This window comes from Salvelinus namaycush, chromosome 2 (genome assembly GCF_016432855.1).
Source record: "Salvelinus namaycush isolate Seneca chromosome 2, SaNama_1.0, whole genome shotgun sequence".
Taxonomy (NCBI): Eukaryota; Metazoa; Chordata; class Actinopteri; order Salmoniformes; family Salmonidae; genus Salvelinus; species Salvelinus namaycush.
Window position 1 is genome coordinate 63,595,768 of NC_052308.1, and position 19,432 is coordinate 63,615,199.

General features: G+C 44.5%; 1 protein-coding gene across 2 annotated transcripts; it reads right to left on the reverse strand.

Moving 5' to 3' along the window:
• Window positions 1-324: 324 nt before the first annotated feature.
• LOC120065859 (centrosomal protein of 95 kDa-like) lies at window positions 325-18,972 on the reverse strand. Of its 2 annotated transcripts, none has more exons than XM_039016914.1 (21): window positions 18,659-18,972; window positions 15,849-15,977; window positions 15,451-15,558; window positions 13,406-13,519; window positions 12,301-12,418; window positions 11,483-11,604; window positions 9,510-9,745; window positions 4,968-5,034; window positions 4,735-4,802; window positions 4,375-4,544; window positions 4,003-4,132; window positions 3,562-3,679; window positions 3,108-3,298; window positions 2,919-3,008; window positions 2,572-2,725; window positions 2,114-2,292; window positions 1,809-1,883; window positions 1,490-1,642; window positions 1,064-1,210; window positions 829-900; window positions 325-662 (listed from the first exon to the last, which is right to left on the reverse strand). In XM_039016914.1, the coding sequence occupies exons 1-21, from the start codon at window positions 18,681-18,683 to the stop codon at window positions 486-488; spliced, it is 2,643 nt and encodes an 880-aa protein (XP_038872842.1). In that variant the 5' UTR covers window positions 18,684-18,972; the 3' UTR covers window positions 325-485. The 2 variants fall into 2 exon arrangements, with proteins under 2 accessions (XP_038872842.1, XP_038872836.1); XM_039016908.1 differs by having other exon boundaries at window positions 4,003-4,135.
• Window positions 18,973-19,432: the final 460 nt, after the last annotated feature.

Sequence of the window (19,432 nt, forward strand, 5' to 3'; positions counted from 1 at the left end):
GCAAAGGGAACTTTCAGCGCTCTCTGGTGTTCAAAAAGCGTAACGGGTTAGATCAATAACCTAAAAACCAGACTAACAGGGCATTTACAGTACATTTAAATAAATCATTCAACATTGTTAAAAACGGTACGGGAGACATATCCTGCATAGCATTAAAAGGAAGAGGGGGAAAAATCTTGTCCTGGCATGACATTCATAATTAGTGTTGCATCCAATTTTCACAATGGTCCCGTTTGGCTGTGAAAGACAATTTACTAAACTACTCATCTTTACCACATGACAAAATCAAAACGACAGCACACAAAATACACAGTGAGGGAGTCATTTTTTTTTTTTTTTTTTAAACATTCTTAAATAATCAAGTATTTAAAACAATCGAGGAGTAGGACTCAGATCCGTGTGTTTTAGAGACTTTAGAGTTTGTTTTTAGCAGCCGAAGGAAAGTTAGCGGTAGGTAGCTATAGATTGCTAGCTCGTTAGCGGGGTCAGTGCTGACAGCTGGTGTTGTACTGGAAGGAAGCCATCTGCACGCGACCCCGTAACCTTTGGACCTCCAGGCCGTGGAAGTAGTCGTCGTCGTCGTCCTGGACGATAATCTTCTGCAGCTCGCCTATCTCCCTCTCCATCTTGGAGCGCAGCTCTCGCTTCATCTTCTGAAGGGCCTGCAGAGAGAAACGCTTTAATATCCTGACCCAAGACTGTAGGACGTAGTAGTCACATGCTGAACCCTGAATAAGTTCACTTGCCAAGTATCTCAAATCTCCCCAAAATTTGCAGACAAAGTACAGGCATATGTAGTAAATTGTGTCTACATTAGCATGCATTTACCTTTTCTTGGGCCTTCTTCCGTACTTGGATATCCTGTCGCTCTATAGCGAGAGTCTCAGCCAACAATGAAAACTGAAATAGTGCAGAACAGCGTGGAATTAGCTTTCAGCTATCCCGTTCTTTCAGATGTAGGAACAGAGAAGATCAAGAAGCCGTTTCTTGGTCTTACTCTCCTACTACATCTGTGAGGCACGCGTGTGTGTTAATATAAAAGAGGGCCGTGTGTTGGTCCTACCTGGTCCTTGTAATAGTTCTCCATAGACTGGATCTGGTCTCTGTGTTTGTTCTGGTGCTCCTGGCGCTGCTCCTTGGCGTAGGCCCTCTGCTCTCGGAGACGAGCCTTCTGCACCTCCAAGCCCTCCTCAAACACCTGCTTAAACATCTGGAACACAACACACACACAGTGTTATACAACCAATTAATAACCACTAAACAAACCACCATATCGTTACATGTGTTTGTATAGTCATTGTGTTCATGACCTGTTTACTTTTGACTGTATTTTACAATATAATTTATTACATGACAATTGTGTAAAATCTTCTCTTCAAAAAATACATGGATGGAGAATGGAAAGTACTGTGAAGCGTTGAAACATGAAATTCGAGGAGCATCTAAACCGTGTTGGGTATCGAGGCGTAGCATGGCGTCACTAACTGACCCTCTCCTCTTTCGTGCGGGCCCTCATCATGCGCGCGCGGAGCTGGACGTGGTAGTCACTGTGGTACTTCTTGGCCCGGGCGATCTGCTGCCTCTGCTCCTTCAGACGGTTCTGAGTCGACTTCTGTTGCTGGATGCGCTCCTTAAAATCCCTCTGGAGGGGGGAGAGGAGCGAGATGGCTGTACAGTTAGAGGGGCTGTTTGTATTATTGCTTGCTGTGTGTGTTTGAGAAATAAGACTGGTAATATGTGTGTGTGTGTGTGTGTGTGTGTCTAGCCTACATGTATGCTGAAGCTCGTGCATGTTTTGACTGGCTCACCAGGCGTCTGTTGTGTTCTTGCTCTTTGCGGATGATCTCCCCCAGCAGGTTGTGTCTCCTCTGAACCTCCTCCACCTGGAGAGAGAACATTGTCGAGTTAACGGGAGGAGATCGATGTGGAAAAGCTGCACGGGTGAACCCTGGTCTCTGGGGTCATTGCCCAATCACAGGCTCCGCACTTAGACATCTGTGTTAACATTACAGAAAGGTAGGAGACTTGCAGAGATCCATCTGGCAAGCCAAGCTAAAACCTCACAGCTCTCCCTGTGGTTTATATGGTGGATAGTGTGTTATAGCGCCCCCACCTGGCTGGTGAGTTTACTGCGTGGCCCCTGCCTCTGGTTGTCCAGGGAGAGGGAGGCGTTGAGGCGATCCACCTGGCCCAGCTGCTGCTGCCACATCCTGCCCAGGGCGTGGGGCGAGAGGTGCAGGTGGGGGAACTCCTCCAGGAGCAGGGGGAGCAGGTCGTTGTCCTTCACCTTCACTGGAAAACGGAGAGAGAGAGAAGCACAAACGGTTAATATAGAGGGACAAATCCATACCGTGCACTTAGAGACTAATACGCAAATCCATATCAAGCTCTTTCTCCTCAGACATATGTAGTTCTGAAAGGACTGAGTAGATAACCAGGTAGGCATCCTCCATATTAGTTTCAGAGGCCAATGCTGTGTTTTTAGTTCAGGGCAAATGAAGGAGAGGAAGCCACTTTGTACAGTACTTAGATTAGATTGAGTTGATACTGACTCCAGCTTGGGGGTCTTACTTGGTGGGGCTCTCCTGGTTTTGTCCTGTCGTCTGCGGCCCGGAGTTGGTTGTCTGGTCCTGGGGGAGCGGTGTTGGGCTGCTGTGGTGTACACTTGGGACGGTTTGGGGGTTCGGGGAACATCTCTCAGTATGGCCTCTCTGTATTCCCTCTCCTACAGGGCAGAATCAAACATAGAACGTCTGCTGTAGATAATATTGGGGGACACAGTCTTTCTATCACAGTCTCTGCCGGAGGGCTACTGTATACACAGTCACATGGTGTCTAATGCACACACCTCCCCAGGGCTACAATGAGTAAGTCTGATGCAGTTTACACACACACACACACCACTCTCTCTCTCTCACCGCCTCCTGTGCTCTGGTTCGTTCCTTGGCCATAGCAGCCCGTTCTCTGTCCTCGTACACTTTCAGCTCCTCCTCATAGGCTTTTTCCAGCTAGAGAGAGATGTGTACACACCAACTATGTTAGACCGTTCAACTTGTCTCTTTTAAAAGGTGACAATCTTTATACTGAATATGGCAATTCCCTCTGACCTGGCTGTGTTTGTGTTGGGGCGGTAGATGGAGTTCTCGTCGGCCCGTACGGGCGGCGTTTCTCTGTGCGACCCCCCCGCTCACCGCCTCTCTCATGGCGCCCTCTAGCTGACCTGAGAGGGAGCGACGGGCCCGGGGAGGGGAGGGGGACAGGGAGCGGGTACAGGGGGCTGTGGGGGCTCGCGGCGTACCTGGGAGAAGGGTCAGAGGTTAAAGCCGAGGAAATGTTAAAATCATAGAGTTGGTCAATAATGACTTATTATAGTTCTACATTCAGGCGAGTCAACTGTGCTTTTGTTGGAGAAGTGTGGTGCATCTCAGAGTAGGAGTGCTGATCTAGGATCTGCCCATACAAATCGTATTCCTTAAGATCTAAAAGGCTAAACTGATCCTAGATCTGAGATGCTGTATGAACACGGCCCCTGATGTGATTGAAGAGGTGGAGTGTATGTACCCGTTGGCCTCCTTGGGGGCCTGCGACACTCCATGACGCTGTCACTGTGGTGGGACTGTTTGTCCTCCTCTTTGACCTCGTCGGGCTCTCCGCTCTCTCCTAGCGCTCTCTTTAACATCTGACGAGTGGAAACACACGTTAAATCGAGATGTACATTGCTGCGATGCCGGGGGTGACACAATCCCAGGTCCCGACGCCTTAGTTTTTCCCCCACACACACAATTTAATGGTCAGCCGTGGCGCATGCAAAGCGAAAGCACGTCGGGTGGGAAGGTTCTCCCGGTGAACGGGATTGTAAGGCATCCGACACGCGGTTAGACTGCTCCGAACACGTCCCGTATCCCCGCAATGTAAATATAGCTTGACACACACAGTCACTGGGACTAACCAGTAAGGTTCACATAATGACAAGCGCGTCACTCACACGAGTGTACCACTCACCAGGTCCAGCTCCTCTAGTCGTCGGGACAGCTTCTCAGACATGTGGTGCAGCTCCTGTTCTGCCTTCCTGTTTCTCTGTCTACGCCAGGAGAGAGGCTCCTCACAATTCTCCTCCTCTAGTACCCTGCTACTGCTGACAGGAGAGAGGGAGAGAGGGGGGGGAGGGGAGAGAGAGGGGGACAGAGAGAGGGAGAGGGGGGCAAAAGGTAGAAAGAGGAAGATCAGAGACAGAAAGGGCGAGGCAGGGAGGTGAATGTTAGATTGAGTGGCAGTGTGTAGGACCTCTGTGTGTAACTTATGTTCATGTACATTGCTTTTCTCGCTATGCATCTACAATGCTATTCTAACCACCTCCCATTGTGTTGTTCTTACCTGATCCCCGTCCGCCCCCTGTGAGCCCGGCTGTCCTGCTGCGTGTAGGTCTCTTCCTCAACTTCCTCAGTGTCCAGTGGTGCCCTGTCCTTCAGCTCATCCTGCAGGGTGAGGAAATGAATGTCTGGCTGTGTCCGGAATAGAACCCTCCTGGGCCCCACACTGGTAGGCTATAGAGAAAGAGAGAAATTTGCGAAATATTCAAACAATTTAGTCATGAATTAGCTGTAAATTGGACATGCATTAGCAAATAATTAGATTGGAATTAGGCATGAGGTAGACCTGAATTATTGAATTAGTCCTAATTTGAGGCATTGTAACTACAACAGTGTAGAGGGCGAGTGGTTTGTTATGCCTTACCTCCGGCTGCTCCTTGGCCTCCTCTAGCCTGACCTTGGTTTGACTGGACACAGACTTCTCACTCTCGACTACAAATGAAAAGCATGGAGGAGTAAGATCAATCAATCAATCAAATTGATACATGGTTTTGAGGTGCTACACGTTTATTTCTGATGCATTGAACGTTGTGCAAAAATACGTCAGTTCAATGGCTACAGCCGTGCTGTTCAGAGCAGTCCGTTCTGTGTCCTCACCAGGTGAGTGGTTGTGGGCTGGCGAGCGCACTCCATTGGTAACTGTGTCAGCCACTGGCCTTGGGGACTGAGAGAGAGAGAGAGAGAGAGAGAGAGAGAGAGAGGGTCATTCATTAGTCAGAGAAAAGGGGACAGAGACAAAGGGGTGGATGCATTTCCACTTAGTGGGGGAGGGGGAAGAATTCACACTCAAATCACACTGTGATAAAAGAGAATCCAGCAAGAGTAGGAGTCTCAGAGGCTAGCTAGCGGATGCTAACGACATATCACACAAGAGATGCCTGGCGTTAACTACCGCTACCAGTATAAAGCATTGAAATACCAGTGTCACGGGTAGTCTAGCGGTTAAGGTCGCTGGTTCGAATCCCCAATCTGTCAATGTGCCCTTGAGAAAGACACCTAATCCTAATTGCGCCTGTAAGTCTGCTAAATGACTAAACTGTAAAGCAATGCTAAGAGAATACAGTAGTAGTAGTACACTGCCTTATTGCAGTGAATTCGAACGAGACACAGAAAGAATAGCAGTAGTGGGTGCAGGTCATTTTGGGTAAAAAATAGATTTTATTTCATCCATACAACAGCTCCTTACAATCACCCATAATGGTATGTGAGCTCATGGGGTATGGGTATATATAAAAACGTTTTTTGACAAAAACAAATAACTTCACAGATCTTCATTGTAAAGGGTTTAACCTGTCTGGCACCGGGGTTCCGCTAGCGGAACTCCTCCCACATTCCACTGAAAAGGCAGAGCGCGAAATTCAAAAGATATTTTTGAGAAATATTTAACTTTCACACATTAACAAGTCCAATACAGCAAATGAAAGGTACACATCTTGTGAATCCAGCCAACAAGTCCGATTTTTAAAATGTTTTCCAGCGAAAACAGCACGTATATTTATGTTAGCTCACCACCAAATACGAAAAAGCACTAACATTTTTCACAGTACAGGTAGCATGCACAAAGCCAACCTAACTAACCAAGAACCAACCAAACTAACCAACAAACAACTTCATCAGATGACAGTCTTATAACATGTTATTCAATAAATCTATGTTTTGTTCGAAAAGTGTGCATATTTCAGGTATAAATCATAGTTTACATTGCAGTTACAATCAGAAATTGCACCGAAAGCAATAATTACAGACACCAACGTCAAATACCTAAATACTCATCATAAAACATTTCTGAAAAATACATAGTGTACAGCAAATGAAAGACAAGCATCTTGTGAATCCAGCCAATATTTCCGATTTCTTAAGTGTTTTACAGCGAAAACACAATATAGCATTATATTAGCTTACCACAATAGCCAGAAACACAAGCCATTCCCCAGCAGCAAAAGTTAGCGATCGTAACAAACCAGCAAAAGATATGTAATTTTTGACTAACCTTGATAAGCTTCATCAGATGACAGTCCTATAACATCAGGTTATACAATACACTTCTTTTTTGTTCGAAAATGTGCATATTTAGAGCTGAAATACGTGGTTATACATTGTGCTAACGTAGCATCTTTTTCCTAGAATGTCCAGATATTTTTATGACACTCAACTATTCTGACCAAATAACTATACATAAACGTTACTAAAAAATACATGTTGTATAGGAAATGATAGATACATTAGTTCTTAATGAAATCGCCGTGTTGGAATTCTAAAAATAACTTCATTACCACATCCAGCTTACGTTATAACGAGAGAGCCCAAATCTGGGCGCAAAATAATTGTCAACATATTCCGACAGATATGAAATATCATCATAAAATGGGTCCTACTTTTGATGATCTTCCATCAGAATGTTGTACAAGGGTGTCCTTTGTCCAGAACAATCGTTGTTTGGTTTTAGAACGGCCTTCTTCCCTCTCGAATTAGCAAGCTAACTAGCCAAGTGGTGCGTAGCTCTCCATCTTCACCATACCCAGAGAACGCAAGACGCCTAAACTCCCGAAAATATTTCAATAATCTGATGAAACTATATTGAAAAAACATACTTTACGATGATATGATCACATTTATCAAATAAAATCAAAGCCGGAGATATAACACGTCTATAACGATTGCTTTTCCGAAGCCATTACCGGTGACCTCTATGCGCTTCCTGGACAAAGGAATTCTGGGGTCATGTCATTCCAAGAGCTCTCTTTTCACCATAGAAACACCTAGAAACCCCATTTCACCTCTCACAGCCTATGGGACATCTAGTGGAAGGCGTATGAAGTGCATGTATACTCATACATATCAAGCACATTTGTAGGTAGATCCTAGAACAGAGCATCGATTTCAGATTCTTCACTTTCTGACAGGAAGTTTGCTGCAAAAGGAGTTCTGTTTTACTCACAGATATAATTCAAACGGTTTTAGAAACTAGAGTGTTTTCTATCCAATAGTAATAATAATATGCATATTGTACGAGCAAGAATTGAGTACGAGGCCGTTTAAATTGGGCACGATTTTCCCCCAAAGTGAAAACAGCGCCCTCTGTCCTCAACAGGACACCGTTTCCCATGCTTGTTCAATGAACCATAAACAATTAATGAACATGCGCCTGTGGAACGGTCGTTAAGACACTAACAGCTTACAGACGGTAGGCAATTAAGGTCACAGTTATGAAAACTTAGGACACTAAAGAGGCCTTTCTACTGACTCTGAAAAACACCAAAAGAAAGATGCCCAGGGTCCCTGCTCATCTGCGTGAACGTGCCTTTAGGCATGCTGCAAGGAGGCATGAGGCCTGCAGATGTGGCCAGGGCAATAAATTGCAATGTCCGTACTGTGAGACGCCTAAGACAGCGCTACAGGGAGACAGGATGGACAGCTGATTGTCCTCGCAGTGGCAGACCACGTGTAACAACACCTGCACAGGATCGGTACATCCGAACATCACACCTGCGGGACAGGTACAGGACGGCAACAACAACTGCCCAAGTTACACCATCAGTGCTCAGACTGTCCGCAATAGGCTGAGAGAGGCTGTAAGGCAGGTCCTCACCAGACATCACCGGCAACAACGTCGCCTATGGGCACAAACCCACCGTCGCTGGACCAGACAGGACTGACAAAAAGTGCTCTTTACTGACGAGTCACAGCTTTGTCTCACCAGGGGTGATGGTCAGATTCGCGTTTATCGTCGAATGCATGAGCGTTACAGCGAGGCCTGTACTCTGAAGCGGGATCGATTTGGAGGTGGAGGGTCCGCCATGGTATGGGGCGGTGTGTCACAGCATCATCGGACTGAGCTTGTTGTCATTGCAGGCAATCTCAACGCTGTGCGTTACAGGGAAGACACCCTCACGTGGTACCCTTCCTACAGGCTCATCCTGACATGACCCTCCAGCATGACAATGCCACCAGCCATACTGCTTGTTCTGTGCGTGATTTCCTGCAAGACAGGAATGTCAGTGTTCTGCCATGGCCAGCGAAGAGCCCGGATCTCAATCCCATCGAGCACGTCTGGGACCTGTTGGATCGGAGGGTCAGGGCTAGGGCCATTCCCCCCAGAAATGTCTGGGAACTTGCAGGTGCCTTGTTGGAAGAGTGGGGTAACATCTCACAGCAAGAACTGGCAAATCTGGTGTTGTCCATGAAGAGGAGATGCACTGCAGTACTTAATGCAGCTGGTGGCCACACCAGATACTGATTGTTACTTTTGATTTTGACCCCCCCTTTGTTCAGGGAAACATTATTCCATTTCTGTTAGTCACATGTCTGTGGAACTTGTTCAGTTTGTGTCTCAGTTGTTGAATCTTGTTATGTACATAAAAATATTTACACATGTTAAGTTTGCTGAAAATAAACGCAGTTGACAGTGAGAGGACGTTTCTTTTTTTGCTGAGATGGATATATCTATCTATCTATATCCTGACTAACTGACTGGGCCTAGATCTTTGGTTTCGTCACTGGTCTGTTCCACTAATGCAGTCTTTCTTCCCAGTGGAGAGACTAGAAGGTGGAAACATGACATTCCTTCTAGGGTGGAAACTTGTGTTGGGTGGGGACATATGGCCCTGGGTCATATTGTAAATGACATGGGAATGTAGAACTGTTTCTCAGTCCGGTCTCTCCAACTCTAGATCCACTGCTGTCCAATTTCTCAGTCATAGTATTGGCTAGTCTTCAGACTTAGCGAGTACCAGTTGGTAATGGAATAACAAGTGGAAAGTATTTGCCCCTGGTAGCGTGTCTGGACTTGCCAGAGGCATGCAGGTGGGATGTGACGTGATTCCCAGGTTAGGAGGTGTTGCCACCAGTAAACAGAGAGGAAGAACGCATTGGAAAAGTGACTCCTGTGATGAGTCTCGTGGCCATTTTGGATGAGTCGGCATGAGTCAGCAACAGCTCATCCTTTGTCAGAGGAGGAAGGAAGCTACAGTTCTATAAACTGTACTTGGCTGAGGTCACTTCAGAACGTGTTTCAGAACACAGTCGTTTGCTGAGAGCTTTGAAATACTGATTAAAACGTGTCTTCGGAAAGTTGATACTGTGTTAAAAAGCGTCATTTGAATAGACTCAGTATGGATATATTTGACTAGATGGACATACCTCTGAGGTGCCAGCGGGTGCCCCCTGCTCCACTGCGGCCCCGCTGCCGAGACCGTTGGCTGGGGGAGACTGGCTACCCGAGTGGGGAGCTCTGTCGGGCCTGTGGGGGGTGGTCTGGTAGGGGGGCTGCAGGGGGATGGCCGAGCGCAGGGGCTCCCTCAGTAGAGTGGCCTGGGTGCCTGGGGTTCCCGGGGCACCCGTGGTGCTGGGGCCCGGAGCTTGGGAAGAGGCTTCCACTGTTAGGGAGGGGTAAAATAGGTAGCTGTTAGAGGTGTAGATTTTGTAGGCAATGTATTGTAGGAGTATGTGTACACTGTTCAGTACTGTAGTTCCCATGGTTAACAGATGCTATGGCTATTCGTGTCATGTTATAATAGTGTTATGCAGGCTGTTTGAACAAAGGTTCAAGTAAAATATTATTTTTGTTTCTATACAACCAGATTTGCCTCAACTGGTTCACTGTTCTTTAAGTAGCCTACAGTTCTGAATTATTTTCTCAGATACGGTTCTGTACTCCTAGCTATCGATGCCTTGCCAATAACCCTGGCATTGTCTAGCGAATATACACAAGATCCATACAACGGAGCAAAGACAAGTATACGGGCCATTCATATTCTAACTAACTAAACCGTTGTTGAAGACTATCATTAAAACCAAAGGTGGGGACTCATGAGAAGGACTTAGTGGAAACTAATGAGAGGACAGGGGCTTGTAAAAAGGAAAAGGTGACATAATCCTAGTTGTTTTTTTATACTTCCACTTGAGGAAAAACCTGACCACATAACATTCCACACTGTCTCCATAAAGGATTCCATAGGAAAGACAGCAAAAAAAGACTGGAAAGACTGGATACCTCATCAGCATCATGTGCTGTTTGATAAGCGAAAGGTGGATGAAGTTTGCTGACAACAACGGTGGTAAGACTGATCACCGACAACGAGGCAGCCTATTTTATTTCACCTTTATTTAACCTGGTTGGCCAGTTGAGAACAAGTTCTCGTTTACAACTGCGACCTGACCAAGATAAAGCAAAGCAGTGCAACAAAAACAACACAGAGTTACACATAAACAAACGTACAGTCAATAACACAATAGAAAAATCTATGTACAAAATCTATAGGGAGGATGTCAGAGAACTGGCGGTGTGGTGCAAGGACAACAACCTCTCTGAAAAGATTTGGCATGGGCCCTCAGATCCTCAAAAAGTTATAAGGCTGCACCATTGAGAGCATCTTGACTGGCTGCATCACCGCTTGTTACACCAACTGCAAGACCACCACAGAGGGTGGTGAGTCCTACCCAGTACATCACTGGGGCCGAGCTCCCTGCCATCCAGGACCTGTATACCAGGCGGTGTCGGACGAAGACCCCAAAAAATAGCTAATCAAATATCTACCAGGACTTCCTGCATTGACCCTTTTTTGCACCGACTCTACCCACACTCACACATACTTACACCCCAACACATGAACTGACGTCACACACACAACACATACGTTGCTGCTACTGTCTATTATCTATCCTATTGCCAAGTCACTTGACCCCTATCTATATGTACATAGCTACCTCAATTAGCTACATCGCTAAATGCCTTGAGCAAGGCACTTAACCCCAATCCTGTAAGTCGCTCTGGATAAGGGCATCTGAATGTCATGTAAATGTAATGACCTCGTACCCCTACACATCAACTCGATACAGGTACTCCCTGTATATAGCCATGTTCTTTTTACTCGTTATTGTTATTCATTGGGTATGTATTCCTTGTGTTACTATTTCTATCTTTAACTCTGCATTGTTGGAAAAGGACCCGTCAGTAAGCATTTCACTGTTACTCTACACCGGTTGTGTACGAAGCATGTGACAAATAAAATGGGATTTGAGCCCAAATGTAAATACAGAAAGACAGAGGAAAGCTTTTTCCTTTTTCAGCATTCTATGCCATGGGCCAGGAACAAGCTCTTGGTTCCGCCTACCTTCTTGTTTGGCCGTGAACGTGCGGGCGGAGTCTCCCAGGAGGATAAGCTCATTGGTCGAGCCCGTCTCCTCTGCATTCCAAGAGTGGAGGGAATGCTTGCTGCTAGACTGGACGGCAGAGCTGGAAGATAAAAGAAACATCGTAAAGTTACCGATGTATCACTATCAAAGTAAATCAAAGGAAAGACCACGCAAACAGTTCAATGGAAGTGCATCGGTGTGTCTGGTTTGTGTGACACCAGTTAGTTAGAACAAGTACAACTTGCACTTATTCAAAACAATGCATCGGGTTTCCTGGTTTAGGAACAGAGGTTTACCTCACCCACAATGACTCATTCAGCTTTGTTGACTTTCCAGCCAGCCTTTCTGTGCGACAGCCAACGGAACAGGCTGAGTAGACATAGTGATGTCACAGATGTTTGTGTTCCGTGTCCAACCTTAGCATTCGCCGTTACTGTTGACATTTGTGTTGTGCTCCCTGACTGGCTGTTGTGTCAATCGGATGAACCGACTTCACGTACACAATGATGACATTTGAAGTGGTCCTGTCTGGTGCAGTTGCTAGACCATGACATTTGCAATGCCAGGGTAGTGGGATCGATTCCCAAGGCCATCCATATGAAAAATGTATGCATGCATGACTAAGTCGCTTTGGATAAAAGTGTCTGCTAAATGGCATATATAAGTGTCTTGTCTCGTGATGTGGTGTCTTTAGTTGTATCAACAGAACTGGAAGCCTGCTTGAACACGGAACTGAATTTGAAACCATGGAAATGTACAAAGAACCTGTAGCGTGGAATGTCTTGAAAACACTCACTGCACACTAGAATACTGGGAGGATCTCTCCATTAGGGCCTCCTGTTCCTCTGTCTGGGGGACCACTGGCCCTGTAGGGAGGGGGGCATCCTCAACAGGAACACCGTTTGGTTCCTTGTCTGGAGGGAGGAAAGGGGGAGGATTGAAGAAGATAAGGGTGATTACAGCGTGACGCAATGTGGTGAAGTTGACAGGCTCCTGCTGTGATGCAATGACGAAACGAACAAGCTACCAGTCGACTTTCAGACTACCAATCAGTCCGTAATTATACAAATATTTAAGTCACATTAAAAGGACTCGGTCAGAGTAGTAGAATAAGCACTCGGAACATAGCGATCCATAGACATTTGAGCTCATAGACAATGATCCAACCTCATTTCCGAAAGCTGAAGTGAAACAAGCAACTGCTCTAGCCATGTCATTGTGAAAGTGCATCGAAAAGTTCATTGAGTGTGACAGTAACATTATCTGTAGTGACTCATGCATAGCCTATCCCAGTAATTGGAAATATAAAGAGGTTTAAACTAGAGCCCGGCGATATGTTATTCTGGGTCCGATGGCGGTTTAGATTTTTTGGGGGGTACAAAATTTACTGATACCGATGTATCTGTCGATATACTGTTTTATGCCTGGGAAATTAAAAAGTGTAATTTCCCCACACTGTATTCGCATAAAATGCTACTCAAAAGAACAATTGTCCAAGAAATATGGTTCAAATGTCGATTTCTTACATTGTGAAATGAATGACAATGAGAATGGCTGCAAGTGTTAAGGTAAGCATGAGAGTCCCTTTTTTCATCCTATAGATTGAAAAATCGGTTATCGGTGGATTATCAGCCAATACTTCACAGCTCCTTTTGGACTCACGCCAAGTCACCAACCAGTGACACTCAGTGACTCAGTGACACAAATAAGGTTTGAGGGAGATGGTGTGATATGAGATCAGGAAGAACAGGGTTGATATCAGGTCAGGAAGAACAGCTGTATGTTTAGGTATGTTTCCAGGCAGGTCTTCTGACCTCAATAAGACTTCCTGGTTAAATAAAGGTTAGCCTAAATATAACAGTTGAGAGGGTAATGGAGTAAAATAAGATTTTTTTGTCTACCTCCATTTTGCGACTCCTCTTCACTGATCTGCTCGGTGAGATACTCAAGCAGCCCGTCAAAGATCTCCAACAGGTTCTTGATGGACTCCTTGTCCCCTCGTACAATGTTCTCGCCTAGAGCCGGGGGAAAAACCCATTAGGACAAGCGATGAATCAGTGGAACTATAATCAACACCACATTGTTGTCCTTTTAATAGAACCAACTAGTCTGCATCTTTTTACGGTTAATTTTCCTAAACAAAGAGGGCTGTGTTTGCTCTGAACAAGGCTGTGCTTTGAAATCTAAAACAGCAATTTAACCAGAGACCCTCTGGTTGTAGCTAAATAGATCACTTGATTTTCTTTCAGCATTCATCATCGGTTCTCTCTGATACCGCACGGCAAGCAGTACCGATGCACCAAGTCTGGAACCAACAGGACCCTGAACAGCTTCTACCCCCATACCATAAGACTAGGGCTGGGCGATATGGCCATAATATTATATCACTGTATTTTTTTTTAAATGACGGTATGACGGTATTTGAGGTTTTTAATAATAAAAGCTATAAATTTGCTTTATGAGTAGTGTGTGACCCTAGGGTGGCAACACATACATTCTAAGTGATTTCAATGGGTCTTTCTCCATTCTGATTGTTTTATACTGTTCAATTCAACCCCCCACAAATTATCATTTTCATAAATTTCTGCATTTAAATCATTTCCACGCTGCCACGTAGGGCTGCACGATATGGGCAAGTAATCTGGGCCTTATTTTTAACCAAATGCTGCAATTTCACTTGCGATTTGGAGCAAAACACTTGGGTTAACTGTTGGAATCATGGGAATAGAAAGTCTATTATAATTATATAGTTGGAATATAATAGTGGGCACTTTTAATACAATGTTGTTTGACATGACAACGAATGAAAATGCCAGGGAGGAGTTATTGTGACAGGGTAAAAACTAAATGTGTTGATAGGTGTTTCCTAGGGGACCCTATAATGTTTGGCTACATTGAATGTTCTCTTATTCTTGCTTTGCGTTTACCTCTTTAATTTAGAAGACACTGTTGCACAAACATGCTGATATAGCTCTACACAACCCCTGGTATTATCAGGCTGTATAGCCAATTACGCATGCTCTTACTCAGTACATTTATTAGCTAGCTAACAATCAGCGGCTAACAAGATTTAGGAACAACTTGCTAAGAAAATACAAACTAGCTGTTTGCAGATGTAAGAAACACAAGCTAATAGTGTAATTATAGAATGCTAGTAGATTTATATTAAGAAGCAAAGTGCCCACTGCATCGTTGTCATCAACAGTGTTTCATATTGACCATGCAGACTGAACGCAAGTGTCTCTTGTTTGACGAACATCAAATGCGCTCCTTGAGTTACAGGGGGCGTGGCTAGGTCTGTGTGGAAAGCAGCATAGAGAGAGTGGAGAGAGATGACTCAAGTAGAGAAGTAAACTATAAAAATGGACGTTACACGCTGCGTGTCACATTTAACAAACCAAACATTCAAATACCGGAATAGAAGGTAAAGTAAAAACCTAAACCGGTCCGTGCATCAATACCGGTATATCGCAAAACGGTATACCGCCCAGCCCTACATAAGACTGCTAAATAGTTAGCTATTGGTTACTATTTAGTTATCTGCATTTACCCTTTTTGCACTAACTCTTTTGACTCATCACATACACTGCTGTTACTGTTTTACCTATCCTGTTGCCTAGTCACTTTATCCCTACCTATATGTACACATCTACCTCAATTACCTCGTATCCCTGCACAACAACTCAGTACTGGTACCCCATGTATATAGCCAAGTTATCATTACTCATTGTGTATTTATTCCTTATTTTTATTTGATTTCTCTCTGCATTGTTTGGAAGTAAGCATTTCACTGTTAGCCTACACCTGTTTACGAAGCATGTGACAAATAACATTTGACTTGATCAGATGATGAATGACTGAATAGCTAGTGAATACCTAGGGAATAAAGGAGTAGTTACTAGTTAATTAACTAGTGAATAGTGAGTCAAGAGTAAGAGCTGCTCACCTGTGATGTGTGAAAGGCTGATCTGAAGGTAATCCAGAGCCAGGGAGTCGATCACAGACTGGATGTTGTGGACATCATCCTCCTGACTGCTCGGGGCGGCGATGTAGTCTACACACACACACGGTTCCAAATCACAGCCTCTTGTGCACTTTGGCAACTTACTAGCTCATTGACAAACACAGCCTTGTGTTGGCAGGTTTGACGATCATAAGTAGCACTGTGTGGCATTCTTGAAATTCTAAGAATAGTCTCCTCTAAAGCACTCAGTTGTTGGCCTAAACGGCATGCAGCGTAGAAGCTTTAAAAAAAAAAATTAAACATGAACTAACATGGGACAGTTGATAGGTCTCAAAAAACACATAGTGCTCTTTTGGTGGGCATGTTTGGTGTAAACTTACCTGGGACTTTCTCCCCCAAGATGGCCTCATACAAAGCGGCAAAAACATTGGCATTACAGTCTGTCACCTTCTTCAGTCTTTGGTTAATGTGACACTTGCTAAGGATATCATTCGCCACGTCCACCCAATCTGTAAAAAGGGACATTACAAACATAATGCAGACCTTGAATTTATGAATAAAGTACATAGTGTAGATCATACTTCTTGGAGCAGTTATGAACTAGGCTACATTAAAACTAAAAAGTGGCAGTAATAACGCCTCTCCTGAAAAAGCCAAACCTTGACCCGGAAAAATGTAAAACTACCGGCTTATATCGAATCTCCCATTCCTCTCAAAATGTTTTGACAAAGCTGTTGAGCAGAAACTCGCTGCCTTCCCGAAGCCAGATAATGTATTCAAAACGCTCCAGTCTGGTTGTATACCCCATCATAGTACTGAGACTGCATTGTGAAGGTGGTAAATTACCTTTTAATGGCATCAGACCAAGTATCTTTCCTCGTGCTCCTAGATCTTAGTGCCGCTTTTGACACAATCAATCAGCACATTATTTTGGAGAGATTGGAAACCCCAATTGGTCTACACGGACAAGTTTGTGTCTGGTTTAGATCTTATCTGTTGGAAAGATATCAGTTTGTCTCTGTGGGATGGTTTGTCCTCTGACAAATCAATGTAAGTTTCAGTGTTCCTCAAGATTCTGTTTTAGGACCACCATTGTTTTCATTATATATTCTGTCTGTGTTTCAGACATAAGGAAGTGGATGGCGGCAAATGTTTTCCTTTTAAACTTGGAAAAAACAGATGTTAGTTCTAGGACCCAAGACATCTGCTGTTTGATTTTACAATTAATCTTGATGGTTGTACAGTCGTCTCAAATAAAACTGTGAAGGACCTCTGCGTTACTCTGGACACCGATCTCTCTTTTGAGACGAACATATCAAGAATATTTCAAGGGCAGCTTCTTTCCATCTTCGTAAAAAAAAAATTATGCAGATAAGCTAATCCATGCTTTTGTCACTTCCAGTTTAAGACTACTATAATGCTCTACTCTCCGGCTAACCAGATAAAGCACCAAATAAACTTCAGTTAGTGTTAAATACAGCTGCTAGAATCTTGACTAGAACCAAAAAATGTGATCATATTACTCCAATTCTAGCCTCTCTACACTGGCTTCCTGTTAACGCTAGGGCTGATTTCAAGGTTTTACTGTTAACCTACAAAGCATTACATGGACTTGCTACATGGACCTGCTCCTACCTATGGTCAAAAGTCACAGGCCTTCTTATTGTCCCTAGAATTTCTAAGCAAACAGCTGGAGGCAGGGGCTTTCTCCTAAAGAGCTCCATTTTTATGGAATGGTCTGCCTATCATTGTGAGAGACGCAGACTCTGTCTCGACCTTGAAGTCTTTACTTAAGACTCATCTTCAGGCCCTATGATTGAGTGTAGTCTGGCCCAGGGGTGTGAAGGTGAACGGCAAGGCACTGGAGTGACGAACCGCCTTGCTGTCCATGCCTGGCCGGCTCCCCTCTCTCCACTGGGATTCTCTGCCTCTGAAACTATTGGGGCTGTGTCACTGGCTTACTAGTGCTCTTCCATGCCGTCCCTAGGAGGAGTGCGTCACGTCGTGCGAGGCTTTTTTCGCTTTACTCAACTTGAGTGGGTTGAGTCACTAACGTGACCTTCCTGTCCGGTTTTGCACCCCCCTCGGGCTTGGGCCGTGGAGGAGATCTTCGTGGGCTATACTCGGCCTTGGCTCAGGGTAGTAAGTTAGTGGTCTGTTGATATCCCTCTAGTAGTGGGGGGGCTGTGCTTTGGCAAAGTAGGTGGGATTATATCCTGCCTGGTTGGCCCTGTCCGGGGGTATCATGTCCAGTGTCCCCCGACCCAACCTCCACTATCTATGCTGCAATAGTCTATGTGCCGGGGGACTAGGGTCAGTCTGTCCTGTCTGGTGAAATTCTCCTATCTTATCTGGTGTTCTGTGTGAATTTAAGTATATCTCCCCTCACAAACAACCTGAGCCCTAGGACACTGCCTCAGGACTACCTGGCCAAATGACTCCTAGCTGTCGCTGACCCCAGACCATGTGGTCGTGATGCTGCTCCAGTTTCAACTGTTCTGCCTGTGGCTATGGATCCCTAATCTGTTCACTTGACGTGCTACCTTGTCCCAGACCTGCTGTTTTTGACCCTTTCTCCAAAAGAAGACTGGCCACCCCTTTGAGCCTGGTTCCTCTCTATGTTTCTTCCTAGGTATCTGCCTTTATAGAGTGTTTTTCCCTTGCCACCGTGCTTCTACATCTGCATTGCTTACTGTTTGGGGTTTTAGGCTGGGTTTCTGTATAAGCACTGTGTGAAAACAGCTAATGTAAAAAAGGACTTTATAAATAAATGTGATTTGATTCAGTTTGTTGACAGACGTTGACAAAAATGCACAACAAAACTACTCAGTTGGTGGCAACCATCCCAACATGATTGTTGACATACTGGCGGCTAATTTGGGGGCATGCGCGGGCACAAGGCAGGCACAGTATGTTAGCTAACGTTAGAAATGTTAGCAACACCAACTACAGTGTGGTATGCCAGCTAACGTTAATATTAATGCAAAGAACACTACTGTAGTTGGCAAACTGGCTATGTATGTTACAGTAGCTAGATTGCTAGGTTCGCGAAAAGTATTGAATAACTCCTTAAATAGCCTAATATGTAGTTATTATCCTGATTGGTATCGCTAGCTACCAAACACAGTAACCACCAAGTTAGGTGCTATTTCTTCTTAGTTAATTTACTAACTAACAATCGTTAGCTTACCTCGCTCATCTTCTTGGGTTCCCATTCGGCATTAACTAGCAAGCTAGCCAGATTGCTAGCTGTGTGGTAGTCAGCCGAGCTGGCAACAACGAAAGTGAAGCAATTAGCAACAATACTGTCTCCCTTGACCTCTGAAAAGAAGAACTAGCATTGCTAGCTAGTAGCAGTACGTTTTCCAAATTTCGATGTTAGTCACTCACTGATTAACCTTCATAATGAGAACGGAAATTAAAAGGGTGCCGGCTGCCAACCAGAAAGTAATCGACATTTTAAAATGCAAGTGTTTTCTGATTGGGTGGTAAACGGTTTTCACTAGTTACCCTAGACACAAAGTCAAAATGTATATATTGTAAAAATTCATGAAAACTAAAATGTGCTTTTTGGTTTTAATTTGATGTTTGAGTCGGAAATGAGCTTAGCAGTGTGGTCAATGTTAGGGTTACGTTTAAAATCACATTTTAAGAAAATGCATTGTAGAAATGGGCGGGATTTATGACTTTGTGGCTGTGGTAACTAGTGACAACCATGGTAAACTGGCACTTTGTTTCCGGAAGTAGCTTATGAATGTTCGGGAAAATTGGTTCCTTGTACTCTTTTCTCTTTGTTCTAGTTAGTCCAGTTGACTCTTCAGTTATTTTACAAGATAGCACAGACAGACATTTAATAAATTAACCATAACTGTTATAAAAATATCACATGGTAGACAGGGTGTTCTCCCGAGTATCTGTCTTAAAGTAGTTCCCAGAGTTTCTAAACCCAGAGGCCCAACGTCGC

Excerpts from the sequence above, each read along its gene's own strand:
- LOC120065859 (XM_039016908.1), bottom strand. The coding sequence starts at position 18,683 with ATGGGAACCCAAGAAGATGAGCGAG. Across the intron at positions 11,605-12,300 it reads TCCCAGTATTCTAGTGTGCA|CTCTGCCGTCCAGTCTAGCA; the intron begins GTGAGTGTTTTC and ends TTTATCTTCCAG. Across the intron at positions 4,136-4,374 it reads AGGGGGCGGACGGGGATCAG|CAGTAGCAGGGTACTAGAGG; the intron begins GTAAGAACAACA and ends CTCTCCTGTCAG.